The sequence below is a fragment of the Columba livia genome, chromosome 1 (genome assembly GCF_036013475.1).
Source record: "Columba livia isolate bColLiv1 breed racing homer chromosome 1, bColLiv1.pat.W.v2, whole genome shotgun sequence".
Lineage (NCBI taxonomy): Eukaryota > Metazoa > Chordata > Aves > Columbiformes > Columbidae > Columba > Columba livia.
Window position 1 is genome coordinate 145,591,079 of NC_088602.1, and position 21,086 is coordinate 145,612,164.

General features: G+C 43.7%; 1 protein-coding gene across 1 annotated transcript in view; it reads left to right on the top strand.

Moving 5' to 3' along the window:
• TMTC1 (transmembrane O-mannosyltransferase targeting cadherins 1) overlaps positions 1–21,086 on the top strand; it is a 150,405-nt gene that overhangs the window by 40,768 nt on the left and 88,551 nt on the right. The window contains exons 6-7 of the mRNA XM_005500319.3: positions 16,646–16,727; positions 17,728–17,831. Of these exons, the coding sequence (XP_005500376.2) occupies positions 16,646–16,727; positions 17,728–17,831 (186 nt within the window). The remainder of the gene's footprint in view (positions 1–16,645; positions 16,728–17,727; positions 17,832–21,086) is intronic.

A 21,086-nucleotide genomic window follows, 5' to 3' on the forward strand; every position in this document is an offset into this window, starting at 1 on the left:
TTGGTTTAATTCACTCTGCCATTCTGGAGGCAAAGTCCTTGGAACTTCTGATGGCAAGTATGGCCATGGGCTCTGCATTTCTAGAGAACCACCTGATAGGTACTGCAGTGGACTGTGGAGTGGGCAGCATGCTTACATACAAAGAGACACAGGTGATTGCTACCAAAATTTGTCTCTGAGGAGAAGCCCGGCAGCGCAGCTCATGCTTGGTTTGGCAGCGATCATCAAGAGATGGGCTCTCTGGTGAGACACAGTGACTGTGGGGCTGCCAGGCGCTCCCCTCTCAGACCCGAGGTGCATGGGTCCCAAAGAGCCTGTCCCAGATCAGCATCTCAGGGACTGTTTGGTCTCTGGGTCTCAGCTGGAGCAGATGACTCAGGTGTGATTGCATTGACACAGACAATCTACAAGCCATAAAGCAAATACCCCCACCTTGTTTTTCCAGATTTGCCTCTGCCCCTAAGTGCTGTAAGCCTGGCTGGCACTTGGGGCTCTGGATAAACTCTCCTCTGGCCTTCTCATTATTGATTTTAAACATGTGTTATCATATCAACATTATTTGTCGTTGTCTTTTATTTTTTTCCCTGTCAAAAGGCAGCCTGTCTGTGTACTGCTATTGTGAGATGACAGAAGCTTTTCCATTTATGAATCTGTCTATTTGATTGACCCACAGAGCAGCAAAGCAAAAGGTAGCCCCACGCTTTTTGAGACTCAACAACATATTTTTCCATCAAAGCTGGCATCATTTGCTGGGAACTCAAAGGCAAGGTCACCAAGAAGGTGAAAGTATCCTGCACTCTTCTGCTCAATAAATACCAGATTCAAAAGGTAGTTTTTCTCCCTCAGTAGCTCTAATTATTTTTGTCACAGCCTGAGCTGCATTGGGACAGTGTGGGTTTTGAGGGAGCTGAGTTTGAAGGAGGTGATCTCCCTCTGTAGCTGATGGAGAGAAAGATGGCCGGAGGATGGCTCAGAGGTAAGGAAGGCTCTGTATCACCCCTCCATGGTCACTGCTTATCAAAAAGGGTGCATGGGGAGGCTCATTTCCCTTGGCAAAAGTTAACCTCTCCGAATACTCCCCACCAGCTGCTGCTGCTACTCCTCTTGCTGGGGCTTCCAACAGCTTTCACCAGGATTTTAGGATGTAGCTTGGAGTGCTTTATTTCAGCAGAGTAGGCTGATCTGTGAGATTCCCAATGCATGCTGCCCTGGTGATCATTACCAGGGCTGGGCAAAGAGGGCAGGAGTGGAAACGTGGCCTCCTGGGTGATGGTGATCCCTAGTGGTAGATCCTGAGCGGCAGGTCGGTTAGCACCAGGAATGCTGGCAGGATGCGGGTGAACAGCACCCGGGTGAGATTGTCTTGTTCTGCATCAAGTGCTGGCCCTCTACCAAAAGTTGTTTTAAAAAAATAATAATAAAGGAGTTGTGATTCCTGCTGTGAAATCAACAAGCAGTGGCTGTTGACAGAAGTGAAAGTGGAATGGATCCCGTAGGGTTTCGGCTTCCTTTTCCGTAACTTGGTGAATGCTGATATTGTTTATATCAGATGTGACCTTGCAGAGTCGGTAAGAGAGAAAAAGAAATTGAAATAAATATCTGGCATGTTTGAGTTTTAAAGTGGGTTTGTGCGCAACTTAGGGTATGGTTAGCTGAGGCAAGGGCTGTGATCTGGTGTAATACAGTCCTTATTCTGGCGATGTTACCAGAGGGGCACACATGGAATCCCAGTTACATGTTTGAAATACTTCCACACACACCTATGTTTGCATCAGGCTGGCTGCAAGCCTTGTGCTGTTCCCAGGAGATGGGTGAAGGTCAGGGGGAGCCTCCGTGCAGCATGCGGAGCTGTAACATGTGCCAGAGGTGGCCGCTGCTGCCAGGATGCTGACCCTGCCCAGGAAGATGGAAAGCAGGGAACAACCGTGAGATCCTGTTGACTCCCAGCAGCATGAAAATTAATTTATTACATTCATCCTAACGAAGAAATAACACAACAAAACACCAACAGACAAACCTGGATATCCTCGAAAGCTTTGCTTAAACTGAGCTAGTTTTTATTACTAATCTTAACCATCTGAAAAAAAATCCACCCAAAACAATATGGGAGAAAAAAAAGGCATTTCTCAGTAAACAGACTGTTTTCTTTCTATCTTAGACATTTTATAAATAAGAAATGTAGAAAAAGAGTCAGATTCAATAACAGTCACACTTTTCCCAGGAGTGGGACAGAAAGAGGAGGCTATTAAGATGCTGCTCCTTGTCCCCACCAGCCTGGATTGCTGAAGGTTGGTCAATGCAAGGCCACTTGTTTTTCTTGTGGAGTTTGCAGAAGTGCAGTGTGGGGCTGGCAAAGCTGGGAATTTGGGTTGAAACAGCCAAAAAGTTTCAACTGAAACAAACACCCCCTTCTTCTCCGAGCATTTTGGAAATTTTACTGCTTCCCTGAGAAACTATCAGCATGGCACGTTTAATAGCCCAGCCTGTGTAATAAAAAGGGAAAACCAAATGAAGGAGGCAAAGAATCAGCTCCTCTTCCCTTGGGGAAGTGGTATTTCACCCAGCAGTAAAAGCTGCTTTTTGAGCCGTGGCAGAGTGGGGTCAGTTCAGCACTTTCTGGGGGAGTCTGAGTTTGCACCTCACCTGGGCACCCGTGCACTGCAGTCAGAGGAGCTTGGGGTAAACCATGTTTCTCTCTGGTCCCTCTCTTGATATTGCTCATTTGTGTAAGATATTGCAGGAGACGGTCTGCTTCTTTTATCCATATTTACATACGGATGCAGTAACTTCAATTACCCCTCTGTATTCCTCCTTCCTCCCCCTGTCTCCATCTCTACCTTAAATGTTTGAGAATAAATTGAGGACTCAGTTTCATGTGATACCTATAGCACTCGTGGCTGACATTCAGGAGTTGTGTTTTTTTTTTGTTTAGTTGTTTTTTTTTTCCTCCACCTTCAGTATGTTCATAAGGAAGCCAAATAATTTAAACCATCTGGAAGATCCCCAAACTGCTACAGTTCTATAATAATTTCCCTCCCAGCTTGTAAAACTGGCTCTCTCCAGTTTACTGCCAGGCCCTTTCATTGCAGATTGGAAAAAATAAAGGCCTCTGAGGATTGTGTGCTTCTCAACTCTCCAAGAGATCGATCGGATCAATTTGCCTTTGTGTATTTTGACATCTCTGTCCTCATTGAGGAGAGAGCTCCTCCGGGCTGCTGTCAGGTGGCTATTTGCAATGGGAGAGACTCCTGGATCTGCTTGGGCACTAAATAAAACAAGCTCATTAGAGGTTTAAAACAACAACAACAAAAAAGGAGTGGTGTGTTATTGCTCTGTAATAGGTACCAGTGCATCAGGCAGAATTTTTCTTTTAACCTGAGACAAGCAGGCTATGGGATAATGCAGCACCTGTGGTTTGGTCAAGACTTTAAACTCATGCAGATGACTTGTAGTGATTTTTGTAATGTGAGTTTTATTAAGTTGTCCAAAACACAGTAAGTTCATCAAAACTTTGCCTTGGTTCGCTCCATCCATCCTGTAAAATCTGTTTCTTTCTGACCCTTGTAAAAAGTGCCTTTTCTGCCTTCTCCATCATTGCCCTGAGCTATCAATTCGAGGAAACAAAACTGAAGCAGAGGCAATAGCTTTGCTCAGGTAAAGTGCACTTGGGTGAACTTGTGCTCTCTAGGGGCAGCTTTGGCAGGCAGCAGCCAGTTAGGTCAACTCCACCATGTCTCTGCTCCTCAGCAAACCTGAGCAGGGCAGGTTAGAGACTCATCCCCAAAGAGGAGAAGCTGTGAACCACGGCTGGTGTCCATAGCATAGGTGCCTCCTGTGCTAAACACCGCTGGAAGTGTTGGTCTCTTCTCCCAGGTAGCAAATGATGGGACAAGAGGAAATGGCCTCAGGTTGTGCTGGGGAGGTTTAGATTGGATATTAGGAAAAAATTCTTCATGGAAAGGGCTGTCAGGCATTGGAACAGGCTGCCCAGGGAAGTGGTTGAGTCACCATCCCTGGAGGGGTTTAAAAGTAGTTCAGATGAGGTTCTTAGGGACATGGTTTAGTGCTAGAGTTAGGTTAGGTTATGGTTGGATTTGATGATCCTGAAGGTCTCTTCCAACTGAAATGGTTCTGTGATTCTATTCTATTGATTATATGAGTGTGCGATGGCTGAATTTAATAGAAACTGTAGCTGGTTTGGAGATTGCTCCTTTTTTGCCCATGTGGGATCCACAAATTGTGATTTGAAAGCTTATCTTCTCATGAAGATGTGTGGCTTTCTTCTTCCAGAACTCCCGGTCTCTTCCCTCCGTGGGAGCAGGCAGCACGCAAGGCTCACCGCTTGCTTGATTGGGCTGTGGGGTCTTGCTGGAGCCAACCCTGGTGTCCCCCTGGGACGGCTTCTGGCTCCGTGCTCTGGGCAGATCTGACAGCCGTCAGTGAGGATGTTTCTCTCTCTAGTAGTTTCTGCTGATCAAACCGAGACTGCTGAATCAGTACATTCATTTGGTATTATTCTTAAGTCTCTGATTTGTCTCAGAATAGTCTTCTTTCCACAGGGTCTGAGGGCAGAAGTTTTACATAGTTAATTTGAGAACATTTTCTTCCCATCCTTTTCAAGGCTTAAAAAACCCCTTCAAAAGTAAATAAGGAAGCATAAAAAAGAAAGACAGTTTTCTGGAGTAAGTAAAGCATTACTGTTTCAAAAGATTTTTCCTACTGAGACATATTTTGGAAAAAGCCCTTTTGCCTGTGTATAAATAACACATATACATGTATCCTGGAAGTTTTTACAATGGCTTATGAACAACAGCCTGTATTGACACTTCTCATTTTTTGAATTATGTTTTAAAAAATTTGCCTTCTTTTTTTGCTCCACAGTCCAGGTTTCTGTGATTTGTTTTTGTTTGGCTTGTGGGTATATTGCATGCTTTCCTTGTTTAATTGCATTTTAATCACAAGAGTATATGTGATTGGCACTTGGAACAAGTCTTTATTTCTCTAGGAATGTTTGTGGAATAACAATTCTGACTGCTGCTTTACGGATGTTACATTTAATCAATAACTCAAATACAGAAATAACAGCAGCTCTCTGTCTTCAGTCTTGGTTGGCAATATTACCCATGCTGGTTTGTACTTTTTTCTTAATTATTCAGCAAGAGCTTATTTATCATGTTTAATATAGGATCAAACATACACAGTGCAAATATTAAAGGGGAAGAAGAATAGAAAAAATAATTGGTTAGTTTAATGCAAATGTCTGTGTCCTGCAAGCAAATTTGTACAAGAGTCTTTAGATGGGTTTTGTTGCAGTATTGCTTGTCCTGGGGCATGTGCTGGTTTGACTGAAAATGGGTTAATTTTCTTCATGCAGTTAGAAACCATTCTTTTTCATAGCCAGCACAGTCATTATTTGGACTTAGTTTAAGAAAAAGAGAGAACACCCCAGGACAGAGTTAATGTTTTTAATTGTTCTGGTCTGAGAGTCAAGTACACTCTGAGCGCTCTGCCCACAGGTGTGAGGCATCAAGGAAGTGGGGCCTGGATGGGGCAGAGCTTGACTGACATACAGACTGATCAGTGAGAGTGTTCCATCATGTTAACGTCATGCTAGTTATTTAAGGAGAATTGAGACCTTCCAGTTTTGCTCTTCTGCTCTCTCTCTGGGATGCAGCTGGGGGAGTTTCGGTCAGGATGTTTAGTCCGACCTCTTGCCATTTTGCAGAGGCCTCTGGGCTTTTCTGCCTTTTTCCTTTTTTTCTCTCTTTTCAATCGGCTGTTTAGGACTGTGGTATCTCTCCCTGGAAGTGGCTGCTTAGCGTGGACAGAGTTCATTTGGAATTGCCTTGAGTATCTTTTATTTCTATTTCACAGATATATTTACTAGTAGTATATTAGTATTTTGTTATTTTATTAAATTGTGTTTATCTCAATCCAAGTTTCTCCCTCCCCCTATTGGGGGGTGGGGTAGGGGAGGGAGTGAGGAAGCGACTGTTATGGTTGTATGGCTAGCTCGGCTTAAACCACGACAGGCGTCTTCACAAATGAATTTGGGAGAATTAGTTCTCCTGCCTTACCTGCAATGGGACTGCTGCCACACTGTGGAGCAGAGGCTGTCTCACTGTTCTTTCATAGCAGCCCTTCTGGTGGCCTTCGAGACCGAGGTCCTGGCTGTGTCCATGCACCTGTGCAGCAGTGGTCCCAAGAACCACCGCCATCCCTTAAGAATGAGCAGATGTGTTTGTGGTAGCTCTGATACCACTTCTTGCCTTTGCCCTCCTCCATCACCTGTATCTTTTAATCTGGACGTTTGCATCATTTTTGACCAGACCCCATCACTGTCTGGAGTCCAGGCAAGCACAGATCACAGGAAGGTCTGAAGGACCTACAGCCTTTCCCATGGTGTGTGGCTCCCTCTCCTTGCCCACCAGGACCTGTCTGCTCACACCCTCCTTTTGGGCAGCTTGTGGGACAGGTGTGGTGCTGGAGGATACCCCACATGGTAGCCAGAGCAGGTGTCCATTTGGCAGTGTGGAGATGTGTTGCATGGTGGGGCTGTGGAAGGGATGAGATGACCTTGTTAAGACTGATCTTGGTGGTGGTTTACCAGAACGACCCAGACTATGGCTACCTCAAAAAAACTTCACAATGAGTTTTCATGGGTTTCCCTCAAACCAAACGGTGATGTGCCTTCTAGCATGGTGTGCCTGGGGAAGAGAGGCTACCAGTGATGTGGGATGGTTTGGTTGTCCCTGCGAGTGAGCATCTGAGCATTACCCACCATCAGCTCCAGCCCCATCCAGTACAAGTGGGATATGGTTCGGGGGTGCATTACAGGCTGCTGCGAAATTCCCAAGGGCAGAAGCGGCTTGTGTTTTTGGCTGAGTGCAACATCCCGTAAGCTTTCCTGTGAGCAACTGTGCAGGATCTTCCATGCTTGCCAGGCTTTTAAATATCAGAATTTAAAGCCAGTTCTGTGGAGATGGAGACTACAAGCTGATGTCGTTCTCTTGCTACTGCTTATTTTTGGAAGTTGCCAGTGCAGTTCAAAGCAAATATCTTAGTGACTTAAAAAAGACTGGAATATTTGTGGTCTTATTTTGCTGGCAATAGATGAGACTGCATTGTGGTCAAAATAGGATGAAATGTAATTATTTTTTTTAATTCTGCCAAGTTTCAGAATTGTGCTTTTATTGATGTGCTTTTGGCTTTTACCATTTATTATCTGTTTAGATGAGATGTAAAGAATAGCTTTGCAGAGGAAATCCATTTTAAAACAAGCCACTAATCTTTACTGGCTATCACAGATTTTAGTTTTTATTTTTCACAGATGAAACCTGTCATAACCAAACCATGAGCGCCTGTGATGAAGGAACCGCTCCATTTTTAATTTGAAGAATTTAAGTATTTGTGTGTAGATGGTTGTGTGGAAAAGCAACAGAGATAAAAGTTGTTGGAAGTATAGTGTTCTGTATTTCATGCCAACAGTAATAGCACAGGCACAATTTACTTACAGGGCTGCTGACAAAAGAAGTAATTTGCTGCCAATTTTTGAATTGTTTTCTTTCAGATTCTTTCTGTGTTGCAGTATAACTTTGGCATTGAGTTGCATTTGATTGCAAACATCAAAAAGTTTCTCTGAAAGGATACCAGCTCTGAAGAATGTTATTTTGCTTCTCTACTATATTGCTAACAGACTCGTGTCATTTATATTTAAAAAGAACAAGCTATTTTTGAGGATGTTAAAAATATCAGACAGTTTCCTAACAAGAAAAGAGTGAGGAGGGTGGGTTTTTTTTTTTACCATTTATTTTGTATTTAGATATGGCTGTGACATATTTACGAATTGCTATATTTAATCTGACAGAAGCAAAGGGACATGGTAGATCAAATGTCAGATTAAGAATTTTCTGGAAAGGAAATACCTTCTTCCTGAAGTACTTAGCACTGACATCCGGTAAACTGCTTTTTAAGTAGCAGATACATGGGTTTCATTTTGAAGGAAGAGTTTGTGGAACACAGGCCAAGCTTCAGTTTGAGGATGATACAGCTGAATTTAGTGTCTCTGCCACTGGTGGCTTTTGACAGAAAGTCTGAATCCAAACAAGGCACATCCCTTTCCTTTCCACTGTATTCTATTCTCAGTGTAAATGAATAGGTTATAACCTCTCTTAATTTAGAGGGCACCTTCAAGAGAATCCATGAAGCTTTTCGGTCTGCATTAACGCCTTGATAAGCAAACTTGCTATTGCAGTAGTGCCTGGTACACCAGCTCTTTCGCACTCCTTTTCCTCTCTCCTGCTCCCACTAAATCTGGTGGTCCTTTAACCCAGCCCAACTCTTAGACCTCACTGTCCTAAGGCAGAGGCAGCCAGGGGAGGAGGGAAGATTATCAGATGCATGAATATTCCCCTGCCCATGAATTTCACCTACCACTTGTTTTCACTTATTTTCTCATTATCACTTTCTGTTTGTTTCTAGATGTCTGTAAATTAGTTCTTGAGTGCTAGTGCTTGCAAACTCCCCATACAGACTCTGGTTTACTGTCCTGAAGTTTCATGGTCCCCCTGCCCCATCACAGCGGTGTGATAACTGCTCCTGTTTCCATCCTCTTAGCTCAAAGCCAAGGATGCAAACTGTGGACGTGTGATCTTTCCCCCCTCTCCAATTAAGTGAAAAATGTGAATTTAAATTGAATTTGGCAAGTAGTTTTGGATTACAAGTAAAATATGGAAGAATTAAAAATATTCCAAACAAATAGGTTTTGAAATAAAGCAATACTCTTCAGGCTACATTTAGAGGGGGTTTTGGGTGCGTATTTTCTCCCTATGTTTCTTTGCAAATTGTGCCCACATCTCCTTTTGAAACCAGACTTTTACTTACCACTTTCAGTTGATTTGCCAGAAATGCTCACAACTAAAACATTAAGTGCCTCTCTACAAGCATTGCAAAAAGTTTCTTTTTGGGCTGACCCCAAATGATGACTTAAAAAATATAACTCAGTTCAACAAACATATTTAAGAAAAAAATAAACGACTGAACGTTTGGCCTGATTGAAAGCAGGCTCGGCTCTAAGAGTTTGCTTTCTTCCCCTCCTTCTTCAAGTCCGACTCTGTACCAGTAAGTTATTTAAATTCCTAAAAGAGTTGTTTCAGGACCTGGGACTGGGACCAGCTGACCTTATCCTACCCCTATGCATCTTATCAGTGCCCATCACTTTTTTTAGGGCTGATGCACAGAGGAGGAAAGAGGTGATGGGTCTTTCCTCCAGGGGATGTGATGCTGCAGTCCAGCTCCTCACTGGGAACACAAGTGAATGGAGCTCCAGTAACAGCAGATTTCTTGGGTACTGCTGCTGGATCTTTGACAAAAACAGAGGTCTGAATATCTCCCTGTATCTTCATCTTTCTCTTCCTTTCTCACACAGAATCACAGAATGTTAGGGATTGGAAGGGACCTCAAAAGATCATCTAGTCCAATCCCCCTGCCGGAGCAGGAACACCTGGATGAGGTTACACAGGAATATGTTACACAGGCGGGTTTTGAATGTCTCCAGAGAAGGAGACTCCACAACCTCCCTGGGCAGCCTGTTCCAGTGCTCTGTCACCCTCACTGAGAAGAAGTTCCTTCTCATATTTAAGTGGAACCTCCTGTGTTCCAGTTTGTATCCATTGCCCTTTGTCCTATCGTTGGTTGTCACTGGCTCCATCCTCGTGGCACTCACCCTTTACATATTTAAAAACATTCATGAGCTCTCCAGTCCTGGCTCTTCTTTGCTCCCATTCCTTTGCCCCTTGTGCCTACCTTCTTTCTCTTTTATCCCCTCTCTTCCTTGTATAATAACTTATACTCATGTAGCCTCTTCCTCAGCTGCAAATTTTCAGCACTCTGCAGTCCAAGCAAATGGTCTCCTCCAGAGTGGGTACCGGCATTGCAGGAGAGAAAATCCTGTATCTCAGTGGCTTTGCAGGAGCAGTGCAAGGAGACTCTGATGTTGTTCCTCCAGGCCCCTGCTAGATGGTGTTTGGTAGGGCTAGAGACCCTGGGGAACTGATACAAATCTCTAGTGAGCGTTGCAAATAGAGATTTTTTTTCCCCAGTGCCTTGTCACATTCCCAGAAGCTGAGCAAGTTGTCGCTAAAAGCAAAACAGGCACATCTCTGCAGTCCCTCCGCTAAATTTCAAATCCCTGTTCCGAAGTACTTGAACCATGGAAGTTTTCTCAATAAAGTGGTCGCACGACTTTGTCGATATGGGCAAATCTTTCCAATTTTTTTTTCAGGAACAGCCTGTTTTACCTGATACTTTCAAGGAAGAAAACAATTTCAGCTTGACACAAGGTCCTGGAAGGGAAAACTTACAGCCTGAATGAATGAAGCTGTCAAAAGAGCAATCAGATGAAAATGGAGGTTTGTAGTTGAATGTTTGGAGCAGCCAAAGCTTCTACCGGTGCTGCTTCTAATGCAGTTACTTGGAATACCTCTATACTGGCCACTAACAGGCCTAGTACAGGGAATAATGAACCCAACAGTGGATTTCAATGCCTTAGGTGTGTGTGAGACAGAAGAAATAAAATGGCTGAAATCAATGGCAGCTTTAAATTGCAGGCATGATGCTTTGGTTTCCTGAGCTCTGGAGGAAGGTGGCTGTGCTTTGATGAGGTCTTATTTTTCCTGTTAGCCCTGCTCCACCTTGTCTCCTTGTCGCGTCGGTGGAATGTCTGGTATGAAGGGAAGCCCTTTTTCATCTTCTTGGTCACATCTCACATCTTTGATCTGTTAAGAGCATTTTGCTACTTTCCTTTTTTTCTTTTTCTATTCCTGATCCCTTACTGTGCCTCTCTCTCTTCCTTTCCCTGTTCCTTCTGCTTTTCTTCCTCTACTTTCATCCCACGCAGAATGAGGTATGTATTTCCCAAAAGAATACAGAACAGTATGAGTGGGATCACCTTCCCTGTTATATATGCCGATGCCGTTATGCCCTGCTCTGCTTTCCCTAAAATCCAATAAACAGCAAGAACTCCAAATGTGGTTGCAACTGAAACAGTACACAAAGAATACGTGACATTATCAGTGCGAATGAGTTAAAACAGTTGTGACATTAGTAAAATCTCTCCATGGCCCCCTAAAAGGTCTGTAAAACTGCTTCTGTTTGTGTGTGTTTATGCATCTGGGTCTGCGTGGGTTAGTGGTGGCTGGGATTTAGGGCTCTCTGGGGAGATAAGGAGCAAGGATGCCATACATATGCTACAGAGAATGTCAGGACTACTCATATGGAAGGAAGCAGGAGGGATTTTCTTTCTCCTCCTGTGCAAAGCCTGTAGCTATGACTGGTATTTTATTTCCATGCATTAACAGGTATTTTAAGCAAGTTGAAAATCCAGATGCAGCTGGTGTATATATATTTTATATATATATATATATTTTAATATATTTATTTATTTATTTATTTATTTATTTATTTATTTATTTAAATTCGATTTTTTTACTCCACAATGGATTTTCATTCCTGTTTTCTCCCTGGGATATCACATGCACTTGCCCTTCAATGGTAGTCCTCGAAGAAGAATACAGGCCAAGCTAGGATGAAAAGATACCTCTATATTATAAGATGTAGCTGGCTGGACAGATTATTAGAGAAGTCATATTGAAGTATAACAGAAAAGGTAAGGTGGTCACTCTAGACAAAATGTGGCTCCTGTAAAAATTGTGCATTCTCAGCAGGGGAGTCTGTCACACTGGTTTGGAATTAGGTGTGCATCTACCAATGACCTAAAGCTCTGACATTCACTTAAAATAGCCCCTTCTGAGTTTGAAGAGTCTTGATTAGAGGTTATGAAAGGGCTGCTTCAAAACTCTGGCAATTGCTGGGAGCTGGTTCTGTTTCCTGAGGAGAACATAAATGGGGATCTCACAGCAAAGGGACCTGGCCAAAACAATCTCTCGAAACACCAAAGCTTTTTCTGCTGCATACTTTTCTTGGTCTTTTAGATGTCCCCAACAGGGACCATCCATCATACATCCTAATTGTTTGTTTGCTTCCCTTGAGAAACCCTTCGAAGAGAAAACAAGAGTGAATTCACGTTTTATACCAAAGCTGAGTCAGCCGCAGCGTGGGATGAATGTGTTGCTGATACCCCTTTGCGACAGCTCTCACAGCCGTGGCAATGAGCGGCAACTGAGGAGCTGCCCCGCTCCTTTCTGCGCACTCTGGATGCCTCCAACGGTACAGGCGAATTAGAAAAGCTGCCTTCTTCTTAGAGAAGTTTGTTTTGATTAACACAGAGTCCATCTGGTACCAGCAAAGTTTACATTCCTGTAAACTGCGCGGTATTGAGTTTTACTAGGCCACCTACCCTGCTGTCTTCAATTATAAAACCTCCAAGTGCCCTGATGATGTAAATGATTTCAGGATGAGCCGTGCTTTTCAGGAAGCCAGAGCTGCCAAATATCTGTCCTGGCCTCCGCTTGAACTGTGCGAGAGAAGTCCCCGCATTATGAAGCATTTCTTGGATTTATCATTTGTTGTGATTCCGGTTGCTTTGGAGGGTATTCCTGAAAGGCTTTTAAAAGATAGCAAGTAGGCAATGACACGCTGGTTTGCTTTCTGGGAAAGCTGGCACAAAGCAGAGGTGGAACTTCTGCCCAGACGGGCTCTTTTCACACTTATTTAGCAAATCTGCCAATCTGGATTTCCTCTGCTAATTTTATAATTTCATTATCAAAATCTGGGAGACCCGCACCTTGAGTTGTTTGCCTACCCTGGAGGCATTTTGCTGCATGTAGCTACCATCGATACAGTTTTCCTACATACTGCTCCCCTGCGGGAGTGGATGCGTGTGTGTGTGTGTGTGTGCGCGTGTGTGCGTGTGTGTTTTGGCACCAAGAGCCTCATTATGCTGGTCCGGGTGGAGCAGGTGATAGGGAGTGGTTCCCATGAACAGTGGGATGTCTGGCAGCCTGGTGTGGTTGGCAAATGCAAGGAAATCTGACCTGTAAATGACTTTATACAAAGGAGCTGTTTAAAACAGCTATAAAACAGTTAAGCTGCTGTAATTGCTTTGATTGTGCTAGCTGAAGACAAAATAAAGAGCTCTGGCTGATGTTAAGGTTGTCTGAGCAATGTTCAATGTCACTTCAGATGTTTTTGCAAGCCACAGTTTTACATGGGAAATGCTACTTCATTTTATATGCTGATGTTTAGCAAACTTCCTCATCCAGGTGCCATTTGCAGTTTGTTTGATTTTAATACAGAAGCTGTGTGGTGTTTTTTGCCTGCAGCAGAAATGTTTTCCTAGTTACCTTTCCTGAAACAAGTAGTAGCCTCAGTCAGGTACTCTGGAAAACCATATAGTTCTTGTAAAGCTTTGATGTACTGAGTATAACTCACACGTTTATACTACTTCTACAGGTTGCTCTGATGGGCAGACAGCTGGATTAACAAGCAATGAACCATATTGTCTCTTGTGGCTTCCAGGTAGACTTGAAGACAGCAGCTTTCTTAAAATGGAAAAGCTTTGCTTATTAATTGAACTGTCATGGAAAGCAACATGTCTTAACTGAAGCTGCAAAGCAGCAAAAGCATTTGGATGAAGCATTGGAAAGCTCAGGGCTCTCTGAACTCTCTTGCTTCATCCATTCCCAGTTACTCATTGCTTTCATTCTGGTCCCTTCTTGCTTGCTGCCCATGGGCTCCCTAGCACAGAGTGATGATTTGCAGTTGGTGTCAATGCAGGGGGCTTTTTATTTATTTATTTATATTTATTTCTTCCCTGGAGATGTTACTGCTCCACAACATTAACTGTGAGGGGCCTGTCAGGATTTCCTGAAATGTTTTCAAAAGGCCTGCTCTGCAGTGGCCAGAGCTACCCTGCAATTCAGTGGAGCACTTCAAATTAACTTCAACTTACTCCTTGAAACTGTGTTTGGTATCTTGCATGGTGTGTGATGCTTGCTGCAAGGAAGGTGGCAAGGGCAGCATTTTAGTTACTCATAGGCAGACAAAAAGTCAAACTCAAGATGTTTAAAGAGTAAGCATTCTTCAACTGTACTGCCAAGGATGAAAGAGCAACTACTGCCTTCCGTTTTCATTCATTTTCTGGCTTTAATTTTCTCCTCAGGCCAGGCTTGGGAAGGAACAGAGAGATGGTAGTGGTGTGGGTTCATCTGGAGGGCAGTGTTTAGATCCAGATCAGTGTCTAGTTTTGCAAGGCCCCGAAGCACAGACGTGGTTTCCTCGGCCTCAGCAGCCTAAAATGAAGTTCACCCTTCTTGCTGAAGGGCTGCCTTCATGAACAGCGCGTCATCCCTAGCAATCGTTCCAGCTGGAACATCTTTGATGCAAACTTGATCTGTTAAAAGCCAGATCCCTGCTGAGCATGGCAAAGCAGCGGAGTCTGCATGTTCCCACCTCCCCTTAGGTTCTGCTCCCTGGGCTGGTGGCTTGGCCAACCATGGGTGGCTGTTTTGGAGGGTGGCAAACACGTGGCTCAGAGATGACGGCCGCCTCATCAGTTTTAGGTCACTGGTGCAAGGTGATGCAGTTGCTCAAGGATGAAGTTGGCACTATTCTTGACACCAGTAAAAGTGCTCCTCTGTCTCTAGTTAAAGTCTTGGAGAAAGAGCTGAAGTGTTCTGGCTGATCTTTATCCAGAATAATTCCACCTAAAGCAAATAATTGTAATGGAAAAATTCTGCCCAAAGTGTTGCAGTTAGTTAAAACTGCACGTGAGTGAAAACAGGTTCTTGAAAAGAGTCAGGCAGCATGATTAATAGAGGGCTCTCCTCCCTCCACCCATAAAAACATAAACAAAAAGCAACCCAACACTTCTGTTCCCACTGCAAATCACAAGGGGGTTGAGTTTCTTAAAAGGTTCCAGTAGGGAACAAAAGACTGGGGTTTGATCCAACTGCTGTTAAAATCACCAAGAGGCTTTCTCTTTGGCTCCGGTGGGCTTTGGAGCAGAGCCATGGTGAACACTTGGAGGCCAGCCTGACCTTTCATGGAGAGAGAAAGCTGAAGGCCTAGTTTCATCTCACTTGTAGTTGCTGGAGCCTCATGAAAATCAGTAGGAGCTCTAAAAACTTTGCACTTTGCGGAGTTCAGCCCTTGAAGACTAATCTGACATTTAAGTCAGATTTAGTCCTTAAATGTCAACGTTTGTAAATAAGTAGACACCAAAGACTGAAAGTCATCTGGCTTGCTTTACAGTGTATGGTTTGGTTCCTAAGTTTTAGGTATGAAACTTAGGGGAAATTTTCTGGTCAGCAGTTATTTTGTAGAGAGCACCCAGGTGTACTTTTGTCTTGTTAAATGCCGTGTCTGTTTCTTGCTGGCTTTGCCCCCGTTTCTTTTGTCTTCAGTGTAATCTTTTCTCCATCTTGCCATGGTGACCAGGCTTGCAAACTTCCTACTATAGAAAATTCGAACAAAAAGCCAGATATTAAAGACTCTTGGCAGCATTAGGAAGTTCTGCAATCTTGTTTTTTCAAAGACTTGAATCGTGGAAGCAATCAGATGATAGACTGTGTTGAGGAATTTGGAGAGGAAATAAGATGCATTTTATATGCTAGATGTTCACAGGATAAAGGTATGATACTTTCATACTTGAAAGGTAACTTGCGTGCAGGTGTTGTGATTCACAGTGCAGTTTTTGTAAATCATTTAAATAGAGTATCTCAATACTGGTTGTATGTTACACAGAGGGACCTGCAAATGTTTTCATTCTGAATTTATTTTGTCTACCTGTTATTTATAACTTCTTAAAATTATTTGTCATTTTTTCAATAGTTTTCTAGCTCCTCTCTGCTTAAAATATTCCCGTTGTCTCTTCTGTATTTCTTTTTGCTTCTCATCGCGTTATTACAATGACGAAGCCTCTCTAAGGTTCAGTAGAAGTGAAATTATCATTGAATTAATGTCATAGTCATGGCACCATTTGTTATATTAAGAAAGCTCCTTAGAATTCGGCAAGTGCTTCTCCCCTATATTAAAATAAATGTGTAGTTTTGGCTCCAGATACAGTTTAATTTTACTGATTGAGAAACAGGAAGGTTTTTATGAACACTCCTACAACAATAAGCCACCTGTATGTTTGTCTCTCTGCAGTTAATTATCATAACACCTTGTCAGCAGACTTGTAATGAAACTTAAGCATGCAAAATACACTTTAAAAAAAATGCTTAAAATAACTTTGGTTCTGCTAGACAGTTATTCCCATCTCTAGAGATCGAGAGAGCTGGGAACAAGGAGTTTTTGCATTTTAATCACAGCCTAAAACTGAATTGCTTTGTTTGGGTGACCTTTCAAAAACGTGTGTGTGTAGTCTTCTGGGAGTCTGAAGACAGCAATCTTGGTGAGACACGTGAGGATTTTCTGAGGATTAAGGAGTGAATTGATGATTTAAAACCAAACCAAAACCAGATTTTGATGGGGAAACTGCCACGTATTGTAGTGTGTATTGTTTGAAGTGGTCTCACTTAAGTCATGTGGAAAGAGCTCTGAAGAGTAAGAGTGATGTCATTATTGCTGCACGTTAGTTTAGGGTGGATAAAATAATGTACGGCTTTTTTTTTTTTTTTCCAGTTTGAAAAGCAAGTTATTGTTTCAAAGTATTTCAACAAATATTGGTTTTCTTATGTTTCAGCTACCTGACTGCAAATAACAATCAGAATTTCTTGTATACTGCAAGGCCTTTTTTGAAGAGAGCTGCTTTGGTGATAAGCTACGTAAGTACAAATGGACTTTACCATGTATTTCTCTGTGTGATAAGAATGAACATTGCATGGTAGTGTCCCAGAAAAACTCAGAAAGCTTAGATGGTAGATCTTAATACAAAGTTAGTCTTGGAAGATAGTCTAGAATACTTCGGCTGGGCAGAGACAAGAATATTGCTGTGTTTACGGTTCAGATTTTCTTTCAATTTATAGTGATTGCCCTTTCAACCATGTAATCATGAGCAAGTATTTCCTGCCCTAAATACAGGGGGACTCTCTGGCACTGGGCTGACTTTTCAGTGGCGTGCTGTTAGTGCCAGCGCAGGGCTCGGTAGGAGTCACAAGAAAAGCTTTGCCTGCAAATACCTGCTGCTTGGCGCTCTCCAAGCAGGACTTGACACATGGCAGGGAAGAAAACAAAGACCTCCACGTAGGTGTGCAACGCGTGCAACTCCTTGTGCTGCTCTAGAAGCCAGATTCCCTTGCTTGTCCATTGCCAAGTGGTTCTTGGAAAGGTAGAGGAGTCCCAGCCTGCAGAAATCCTTCCAGGGATTAGGATTACACAGCATGAGAAACACCAGTGGAGTTTGTCTTTACACCTGTGCCAGCATCAGTGAGCAATAATAGCTTTTAGGACATCAGCCATGTTTTTTCTCCTCTGTATTTGGGTAGAGGTCAATAGTGAAACTCTGCAGTCTGAGCTGGACCAGGATGACAGATTTGTTCTTCAAAATGTTGCGTTTGTCGTGTTTAGCCAAGATGTGCCATTTGCTGTCAGTAACGCACGTGTGAATGGGATGGGACACACAACAACAGAGCGTGCTGTCTGTGCTGCGGGTTGACACATTTGTCACCCTGCAGGGGGTGGCAAAATTGAATTTTGCCTAAACCACTGAGCTGACTCACTTCTGGGCACAGGGCAGAGCATGGGGAGCTATCACAACAAAATATCTGCTGGAGGCCCTCGTTCTTCTAGGCAGCGCATTGCTAACCGAGGTGTTGTTCTTTGAAGGTGATTCTCGTGTTGTATTTCCGCCTCTGGATAATGGGAGGATCCATGCCGATGTTCTCAGAGCAGGACAATCCAGCTTCATTCTCGCCGTATTTACTGACGAGGTATGATGCCACTAATCAAACAAAAGTTTTCAAAAGGGCAGTCTTCACATTATTTTTTTCCCCTTTGCCTGGGATGTTTTACAGATGCGAAATGAGAAGACTTGTTTTGTTGTCTTAATTACTTCTCCTTGTTGCTCTCAAACCAGCATTATTTGAACCCCCAAGTGTGTTTTGGAATGTGTAGAGTTATATTACAGATGCTTTCTTACTGAAAAATGTGGGCTTATTTTTATGCAAAGCCCAAAGAATATAGTTTAATTGCCTGAGCAAAGGACTGAAAAACCCAGTGACTGAAGCCTAATCCTAAACCTTAAAACTGGCTACTCCTGAGGTATGGTATGCAAGCATTCAGGGTTTCGGCTTCAGCTGAATTTTGTATAAAAAGGGGATGACCATGCCTGTTGGTGGAATATGAGTGGCTGGCTGATCAGTGAGATGGAAGGCAGGACCCCAGTGGCACAGAGTACTGCACAGCTCTGGCTAAGCATAGGATGGGCTGCCATGGATTAATTAAAAACAGTGAACCTGAAATTTGTGTTAACAGATTTGTCTTATTTTATCACTATTTTTTTAAAGATACTTGATGCTTAAATTGGGTATTTTTTTTCCCTTGCCCGGGACCTGGTGTGTGGTTAGGTGGGCTGATACCATATCTTTCTGGTTCTTCTGGGCCAGACCAGCAAGGCAGTGGCAGCTGTGCTTTAGCTCTTCCCTCCAAACCTAACCAGACCAGTGCTCCGAGTAAATGTGGTAGGAAGTTGTTGATTTCCTCTTAAGACAGAGCCATGTGCATAACTGCTCTGGTTAGCTACTGAACTGGGGAAAGACTCTTTGGAGGCTTCTGGAGGAGTTTCCTGATGTCTTGAATGAGAATAGGAACAGTCCTCCTCTGTGTCACTTGCTGGCTCCTCATTCCAACAGCAGAATTGCAGCTGAGATGCAGGTTAAGATCAAACAATCCTTATTCAACATCTGGTGCAGAATTGGACTGGATCTCATTTGGGAGACCTTTATGATAATGTGACAACAGCTCCTATTACCATCAAGGCTAAAAGTGCTTTCAGGAAGCACGCTGTCTGATTTGGAAAGCTCTGATCTGTTTGCAGCGTTTCTGGCAGAGTTATTAATACCAGACTCTGTGCGGCACAGCGTGAAGGATTTGCTGCTGTCCCTTTTTGATATGTTTATGCTGAGATGGGGGTCATCAAGTCTCATAAATGATCCTGGCCTGATTCCAATTACGTATTCTGGCTGCAAATGTCTTTCGTGTGTTTGTCTCTTTACATCTCATAATGTCAGGGGAAGGCTTTTTAAACCCCAAAGCCAAGTCATTCTTGGGGTATGAAACAGTGACTATTTTTACCACCGGCACTGTGGATTTTATTAACAGCCTCATGAATGACAAATGATGTCCTCTCTGGCCCCAGCAGCAGCCCTGGCTTCACCTGCAGTCCAGCAACACCTACCAGTAAAAACCAGTATTATTGTTCTAGAGGGATTCCAAAACCCTGTAGTTATCCCAGCTCTTCGACTTCTGCTGAGCTTAATCTTAATCCTCACTTCAGCCAGTGTACCCAGAAGCCTGTGTCTTCCACCCAGAAAACCCATCCTTTCGGCAAGCCCCAATGTCAGCTGTTACATGGCTTTCTAATATGCAGAGTTAAATTTAGTTGGTAAATTCCTTCCCTGCTCATCTAGCACCAACCTCCCATGGCTGATGCTCAGTCATGGGTGCTGACAACTGAAGCTGAAAAGAACATTTGTTGTTGAATCCTGGTCAGGGTCCAGTTAGGAGGCGGGACTGGAGGCAAGGCTGCAACACTGGCCCAAAGTCCATCCAGGAATAAAGGGTGAGAGGCAGGAGTAGGGACAAGTGAGAACTTGTGTCTGTGGGAGTCCATCCAGGAGACAAGCTACCTACAGCATAGTTCCAGGGTCCATCCAGGAGACAGGGCTGACCTGAAATGGGGCTCCTAGAGCACTGGACATCAGGTGTGGGGCCAGGTGAGGCTCATCAGGGCCCTGGCAGCATGTTGCTGCAGTTCAGTACCTGCCACTTTCCCTGGCATGGATCTTGTTGCTGACCTTCTGTGATAATCCCTGTCCTTACTCTGCAGGCACTGTATGATCTAGAAATAAGCTGGCTCTCGAGCTTCTGTTGACCTTAACCCTAGGTGCCTGGCATGAGCCTTCATCTTAGATGTGAGGTACCTGCAGAATATGTCTATAAATTCTTCTCTGCAATTCTTATTTATCTCAACTCAAACCTTAAGCTTGAACTTGCAATTGAATGACTTGAAAGAGGCCAAGACCCAGCTATCCTGATCCCATGCACCACCCTAAGATTGCAGGATCCACTTGCCAGTGTGTTAGGCTTGTGCAGCAACACCTTTCCTGAACCCAGACCCTTACCCTTCACTTCCAAATAGGTGGTTGTCCACTGACTGCCTCAGAGCTGGCTACATGCCCAGCTGTGCTTCTGGCAGACGTCTTCTTGTTAGACCTGTGAGGTCCATGTAGAAAAAAGAAATCAGAGATGAGAGCTATATTTTGTTGTTGAATCTTGCTAATCTCACAGAACTGTGGGAGGACTATTCAATGTGGATGATACCTTAGGGTGAGTGTCTGGACAGCTGGGGTGGCAAATTTTTGCCAAATGGATGAGTGGTCAATCTTACAAGGCAGACTGAGACCCGATGACTGTCTCTGAACTGACAGCCCATAATGCACCCACTGACCACAGCCCTTCTCTTGGCAACAAACCTCTTCCTTCCTCACCTCCTCTTTCAGATTCAAACTATAACTCTCACCTGAGACATTATCTCATCATGGTCAGAGCTAAAGCTATTGGTGCAGAACTGATGTTGTACCCATCATCATGAGTGCAGGACTGGGACATCTGATGGATCTGGCAAGGTTGAATGGCATTGGCCTGGTTTCCAGGAAGGTCTGTGTGTCTGACCAGTGATAAGGCTGGGCTGAGGTGCAGGGCTGGCATTCAGCTTAGGTGCAAGGAAGAGGAAGGCTGAAGAGACCAGATTGTTTTTGAAGCCTAGTATTTCCACGGGGTGGAAATAAGAAGTGGTGTTAGCTGAATTAAGTTGCTTGAGGATGGATTTTGAGGTGATACAACTTGCTGGCCCCATTGTTAGGGATGACGTTAGGTTAGGGTCTAGGACATCAAGGCTTAAGTAGATCAACATCCAAGTAGGTGCTGGGTGTGTGGTTACTTGCCCGACTGGTGGATGTCCAGTC